Source organism: Talpa europaea, assembly GCF_964194135.1.
Source record: "Talpa europaea genome assembly, chromosome: 7".
Taxonomy (NCBI): Eukaryota; Metazoa; Chordata; class Mammalia; order Eulipotyphla; family Talpidae; genus Talpa; species Talpa europaea.
Window position 1 is genome coordinate 74,310,084 of NC_140074.1, and position 7,273 is coordinate 74,317,356.

The 7,273-nt window shown below is 44.4% G+C and overlaps 1 protein-coding gene across 1 annotated transcript; it reads right to left on the reverse strand.

Annotated features, from left to right (window-relative positions):
• Positions 1 to 211: 211 nt before the first annotated feature.
• Positions 212 to 4,102, reverse strand: LOC311173406 (procathepsin L-like; the record flags this gene model as incomplete). The annotated part of the gene is made up of 7 exons (XM_084237343.1): positions 212 to 378; positions 1,014 to 1,131; positions 2,086 to 2,251; positions 2,683 to 2,907; positions 3,105 to 3,254; positions 3,356 to 3,478; positions 3,977 to 4,102. The coding sequence occupies 7 exons, from the start codon at positions 4,100 to 4,102 to the stop codon at positions 279 to 281; spliced, it is 1,008 nt and encodes a 335-aa protein (XP_084093469.1). The 3' UTR covers positions 212 to 278.
• Between the last annotated feature and the right edge of the window lie 3,171 nt (positions 4,103 to 7,273).

Genomic DNA, 7,273 nt, shown 5'->3' on the forward strand with positions numbered 1-7,273 from the left:
ATTTATTTTAGAGGTAAAGTTTTATACATCCTTTTAAAAATGAAAATTCAAAAGTCTCAGAATGAAACGATCAGTATTCAACATTATAAAGCTATTTTTAACAGTGATTAAAGTAGTGAAAACATTTTACCCTTACAAAAATGTCACAGAATTCAAATCACAACTTGGATCCTCAATGATTCAAGTGTTTTATCTTATACAGTAAGGGCTGGGTCAGTTTTAAGAAAATTCTTCCAGATATGCTGGGCTCAATTCCTCTATAATCACCATCCATCAGCTCACACAGTGGGATAGCTGGCTGCTGAAGCAATTCCACAGTGGTTGTTTTTATCTTTGGTCATTTTTACATAGCCATTATCACCCCATTCTGTACCCCAACTGAAAGAAAAGCACATTCCATGTCATCTAAACAAGCAAGAAACATGAGCTTCATTCACAATAAAATGGTGCTTACCAGCTATCAAACATTCTTCTAACTACTGTTACACATACTTATATTAATTCTTCTAGGTTCTTAACTTTTTGACAGGAAATTGAGGCAAAACTTGGATTCCAGAATAGTAGTCTGTCTCTACAGGCTATCTTAACTAAAGAACTGTGAAACTGATTCTGACAATCCTCATGGCCTCTGAAACTTGGGAAGTGAACACAATAGCGTGGTTCCCGGTGATAAAGATGCAGAAAGGCTACTTGCACAATCTTTCCAACTTCTGCTCATGTAACCATTTTGAGAAACTGGAGACAAAAAAAGGAAACCATTCCCTAACCCCAGATACAAAATCTTGGGGCCAAGTGTGTTTCTAAGACAATTTTCAGAAATTAGGAATATAAAGCTACAAATAAAAAATAACCTCACAAGCTTGCTACACAATTTATAATCAAACATCAGTACTTCCGAGTTTACGTTAAGTAAGAAGATGATTTCTAGCGTTTCAAAACTGAGCTTTTGTGACTTGAAAAAATATACTGATTCTAAACCAGTAATCCTTTACAACAAATCTGGAATTTTATACCTGTTCTTGACAATCCAGAATTTATTGTTATTTGAATCTGTTCCTTCAACGCCATAGCCAACCACCAGAACACCATGATCCAGGTCTTCGCTGCTGCAACTTGGTTCATAATAAATACCTGGGAGAGTAAAATTCAATATTGAAGTCAGGTGCACCAAGTGACATGTGACAATAACCTGCCTAAGATATGTATCTCACAAGCCAGTCACTGTCATAAACAAATTTCAAGACTAAAAAAATATAATTGTTGGGCCTCCCTGGTGGCGCAGCAGGTTGAGTGTGGCACTGTGAAGCTGTCCACAGCCTCTGCAGTGCCGGTGGATCCCCGGCCAGCCAGGGAGATACCCATATGGCATGGCAGACGTCTCCTGCTGTGCCCGCTGCTCCCCTCAGCAGTGCTTTCGGTCCGGCTGCCTGTTCTGCTTCCCGCTCTGTCTCTGGTGAATCCTCTCACCCTCCCGCACTTCTGGCCTATACCCCAGCTCTTGTATAAATAAATAAAATCTTAAAAAAAATATATAAAATATAAAATTGTAGATAAAAAAGGAAAAAGCCAAACTCAACTCAATAGAAATAAAGTTCAGTTAAATCATACTTATCAAATATCAGCTGAAGATATCTTCTACTTTAAAAGACTTGCAATAACATGATCTATTGGCATGAAGGCTAAAGTGAGGTGAGATACTCAGCTACAATATAGTAATTAGCATAATCCTTTTATACTCTTAGAATTGACTTCAACTAAGGATAGTTGAGCACAAAACAAAATACTTGAGCCACAGGGTTCTCTATAGTAGAATTATAATGGTAAAAATATTTTGAAATAGACATCCAACACTAGAATACTTATGTAAACTAGATTGTATCTTTGGAATTAATTACATAGCCATTGAGAACTAATTATGAAGTTTGTCAGCATGATAAATGCTTGCAGCATGTCAAATGGAAACATCCTTATGGTGAATGCACACTCAAAGTCCTACAGTCCTTGAAAGCAGGGTTCTCTATCAAAAAGTCTATCATGGTGTTGTGTTCCAATTTTGCTGCCTGAATTTCAGTAATAAACACCCACCTGATTTATAGAACTGGAAGGACGAATGGCTTGCATCAATAGCAACAGAGATAGGCCCCACAGTAGCCACTGCCTTCATAAGGGTCTTCTCCCGATTTGGGATATCCACGTAGCCAGTGTCATTGGCAGCAGAAAACTCAGGCTTGTATTTACAAGTATCTGAGTCCTTCAAAGGTATCAGGAAAGAGACTTGATTACTGCCAGTTACAACCTGGGGAATATGAGTTCTAGGACCCTAAGACTCAGAAGTTTGTATCTTAATGACTTCTAACAAAGTCAGATTTATTATAAGCAAAATGCTACTAGTTGGTTTGGAACTTGGAAAAATTAGCAGATATTTCTTCAGTGAGACCATAAGAAATGTCCCACTATGGGTAAATTTGCATTATGCTGAATGGTTCATATATTCTCCGTATTAAACAGAAATCAAAACAACTATTGGTTAATGAACTTATCAGAAACTGCAAATGCTGATAATGAGTTATAACAGTTTCATCTAAAAATGTGAATGTTGAATAAGGTGTTTGTTAGCTCTAAACTTTCAACCCACTCAACTTTCAAAAGGAGAGCTGAAATGACAAATGGAGCTCCATTTACCTTTGCAAGATATGGATAGGAGTCTTCTGAGTCCAGCCCTCCATTTTCCTTAATATACTGGAAGGCATAATCCATTAGACCACCATTGCAGCCTTCATTGCCTTGCGACCGTGAACAGTCCACCAGATTCTGTTCACTCAATGAAACAAGTTTTCCAGTTTTCTGGAACATCTGTCCTTCAAGGGAACCAGTTGCACTAAAGGCCCAACAAGAACCACACTGGCCCTAAAAATAAAAAAGCTGTCAGTTTACAAGAGAAGACACAAAGACTAATATAATAGTCCATGTACCTGGATTTAACAAAACCTAGTAAACTGCATGTCACTCCATCATGCCTTTTTGATTTTCCTATTGGAGCCAGTAGATCTGAACTTGAATACCACCATACTTGGTACAAATGATAGAATGAACTGATAGAATACCTGATTCTTTACAGGAGTTACATAGCCTTTCTTTCTCCAGTCCACAGATTTGGGGACTTCAAGCAAGAAAGGTGATTGGAACATTTTCCCCATCTTCTTTTGTTTCTTCTTTTGAAAGCCATTCATCACCTGCTTGAATTCTTCATTGGTCTTTAAGAAAAAGTAAGCAAAATGTTGAAAAATCAAGAAATTATTTGGTACAGTACTGTAGAGAGGCATACAAAAAGCACAGCAATCCATGTCATACTCACCATGTCACCAAAGGAATTCATGGCCATTGTGAAGCCATGATTCCCTAGGCTGTATTCCCGATTGTGCAGTTCAATCATTTTCATATTTTTCTCCCACACTGCTCTTCTCCATCCTTCTTCACTCTAGAGACAAAAATGTAAAACCAACTCACCTTCACCAAATGGGTTCGAAGAAAGAGAAAGAGAAACACCATGGGTAGGGAAGACTATTTATCTGTGAGCTGTTCTCCAGCACCCACCCAACAGTGCCGTGAAGTTGTAAGGTTGATGAGTGCTGCCTTCCAGAAGCTATGCTCTGCTATAAATTCCCATTAGAGGGGCCTCCTTGGTGGCGTTAAGACGCAACCTATGAGGCTATCCACAGCCACTGCAGGAGTACTCCCTGGCCAGGGAGCAACCCACATGGCGCAGAAGACTTCTTACTTGCCTGCTGCTTCCCCCCACAACATTGTATTTCCAACAATCTGCCTGTTCTGTTCCCCACGCTGTCTTTGGTGAATCCTCTCACCCACTACACCTCTGGCCTGTACCCCAGTTCTTGTATGTATAAATAAATCTTTAAATTCCCATTAGACCATCCTCTGAATGGGTCATTGTGGGTTGTTTTCAGATGTTACCAACCATGCCATAGAGTCTCCTATGAGTTGACTTCCACTGGGACCATTGTGCATCTAAAGTCTGATCAAATTTTGGAGAAGCTGAGCTTATTCCCAAGCAAAGGGCAGTCAGGAGAAGTAAAGGATTCATGTTGCAAAAACCTAGGAAGGGGGGCGCGGAAATGAATATCTGATTAGAACCATCATTCTAAAAAGCCATCTTCTGTGACATTATAGTATGTGGTGAAGTAAAAACATTTAAATAGTCTTCTCAAATATTCCCAACAGACTTATGGAAGGCTAAGGATGTGGGTGAAGAAACAGGCCAAGAACTTATCAAAGAGTGGAGGCATTTGACCCCGTCATCAAAACGAAAAACAGGCTGACACGATATAGAAATTGGAACAGATTTCACTGTAAGAGCACAATAATTCAGGTGCTGATGAAGGTGGATTCTTAATGCAACAACTAGTAAATTGTTGGTTCTTGTTACTTACCAAAAAAAAAAAAAAAGACCCAAAGAAATCTGTTTTTCAGGGCAAACTAACCCAAGTAGGCTAAGGGTATCCCCAAGAGTACCCCACTTTTGTTCTCCACTATTGTAAAGGCAGGTGAGAACTACACCCTACAACCCTTCTTGAAGTCTTTTTGAAAAGCTTTCCCAGGAGGCGGGTAGGAGTACCCCCAGCGCTCAGCTGTCCCCACACTTGGCCCCTGCTACCCACCTCCCCTACCGCCTCTCCAGACCCCGGTATGCGGTCACGTGGCACGACTAAGCACAAGAAGGGTCAGGATCTCCTGGGACAGAACGTGGACTGGGCCAGGCCCACACCGGCGCCACAAGGCAGGCAGGGCCAGGGCTGTGCCTCCTCGCTCGTGGCCGTGAGCAAAAGCCTGCAGCTGCTAAAGGTTGTTTGCCGCAGGCCCCGAGCCAGAGTCGGGCGAGGGGGGCCAGACGGCCTCGTCCACCAGAACGGGCCACGTTCGACGGCGACCCAGGGGTCTAACCGATGCCCGCCGCCGCCCTGAGGCTCGCCGGCCTGGCCCAGCCCACGATCTCCAAGGGTTCAGCGCCGCACCGGGTACCCCGAGTCGTTCTCCCTCCTTTCCCCACCTCAAAGCAGCCCGGCTGAAGGCCAAGCCGAATCCAGCTGCGCCACCTTCCTCCGCCGCGTCACCGAACCGGCCCCCCTCCAGCCCCGTCCCTTTCCACTCCGGAGCCCACCCCCGCCCGCTGACCTGCGGCGGCCCCGCTGCGCAGGCGCACACGGACGCTCGCAGCTCCTGCTAGGTCGCCGGGCCCGAGGCTGGAACCCGCAGCGCCAGACTCGCCCTTTAAGTTCTCCAGACTCGCTAGGCGGGGGTCGGCGCCTGCGTCTCCTGCCCGCGATTGGCTGCGGCGATCTGGGGCGGGGCCGAGGGCGCCGGCTCTCCCGGCGCGTGACCCGGCTCCGTCCCGGCTCTGTCCCGGCTTGTCCCGGGCGGCGGTCCTGCCTCAGTGGCGCGGGGCGCGGGGCGTGGGGGAGGGGAGGCGGGCGCGGGGGAGGGGAGGCGGGCGTGGGGTCAGCTGACGGCGCTGGCCGGGCCGGCGCCTCCCTGAGGACCCGGATCAGTTAATTCACGCTCGAAGCACTTGGGACACTAGCAGAAGCTACGGCGAGCCCAAGGTGGATTTTTAGCTAAACCTCACTTCAGCCCTAGAATATTGGTTAAAACTTCTGGGGCAGAGAACACTAGAGTCTGGTCTAGTGGTGCCTGTTTATTCCACAGCAGAGGCGGGGCCGAGTGGAATGCAGAGCCCGGGGGAAGACGCGTTATCTCCGTTTCTGGGTGGGCTGCAGCTGGGTTCTGGAAGACGATGGCAATTCCCCAAACAGGGCGATGATTCAGCTTCAAAATCTGGGAGGAAAAGCTAATGGCTTGGGTGGGTCTTCATAAAAGGTGTGACATTATGTAATGTGTCTTCCCTAGTTCAGGGAGTTTTCCCTCTCAAGCCTTTCTCAAAACCAGCAGGGAGGGACTAGTTACATACCGAAAATTTTGCCTTAATATAAAGGAGAAAAGCGGTTGAGAAGAGCAGAAGCTGTACTCTCTGCACTGTGGATCAGTGTCTTTCTCGGTATCCAGCCTACTTTTCTTGAGATTTAAGAAACGTACTTTAACAATATTTAATGCCAGGTTTTAGGTTATGCAGTTTAAGGAAATGTTTTAGATGTCAGTATACATTTTGTATATATAATAGATATGTTTATAATCACTAAAGATTTAAAGACATTAATTCAGAAACCTTCCTAAAGTTTATTAAATTATGTAAGAAACATTTGAGTCCTAGAGCAAGTTAGGGCTAAGTAGGCAACTTTAGGGACAGTGCAGGCAGGGATTTTGGGAAAATTAAAAAGCTTCTGAGATAAGGAAAGAGAATTCCAGGAGGACTAATGAGGGCAGTAAAATTTAAGGCTAATAGGGAGAGTAAATTTTAAGAGAACTTAGACAGGGGCAGTGAAAGAAAGACTAAGAGAAGAGCTGTAAAGCTGGACATAGCTACCCAGGGAAGTACAGCCACTGAGAGAGAGCCGGTCACCAAGAGGATGATGAGATTTTAGAATAGAGAAAAAAGGTTTAAATATCCCTTAGACACAGGCCCATGGGGCATCTGTTGCTCCTCCTTGGCATTGCTGCCTTGGAGTCTTTGCTTTTGTTCTTTCTCCTGTAAATAAACTTTACTTTCTTGAACAGAGTTTGTTTCTCTTCATTTATTTATCTGAGGGTTTGTCTACAAATTCCTTTTTACGGCTTCCTGGGACAAGAACTTGTGGTGGTTCAAGGTTACTGGGATAAACAGCAGCAGCAGATGTAATCATGATAACAGCACATCCCGGCTTCACATTCATTGTAGAAAATAAATAACCCTTGTCTCCTCCATAACTCTTTTCTAGGCATTTCCTTCCTTCCTTCCCTCCTTCCCTCCTTCCCTCCCTCCTTCCTTCCTTCCTTGACACAGTGCAAGCTAGAATTATGCAGTTTTAGGGACAGTGCAGGAGGGGACCTCTGAAGAATTTAGGGAGGCTTCAGAGATAAGGACAAGCAAGGGAAAGTAACCAATTCCACTAGGAAAAACAAACATCCCAGGACCAAGGACAACATTGTTAACGATGGTCCTGGTTTCCTTCAGGTGGTAAAGGGAGGCAGAGATTGGAGAAATGGAGAGTGGTTTAATTTATGGACAATTTAGAAGGGCAGCTGTTTAACTTCAATGCAGGGATGCCCATCCAGAGGACTGGGCCATAAAGTTGTAACAAATGGGGAAAGACAAGGCTGTTAG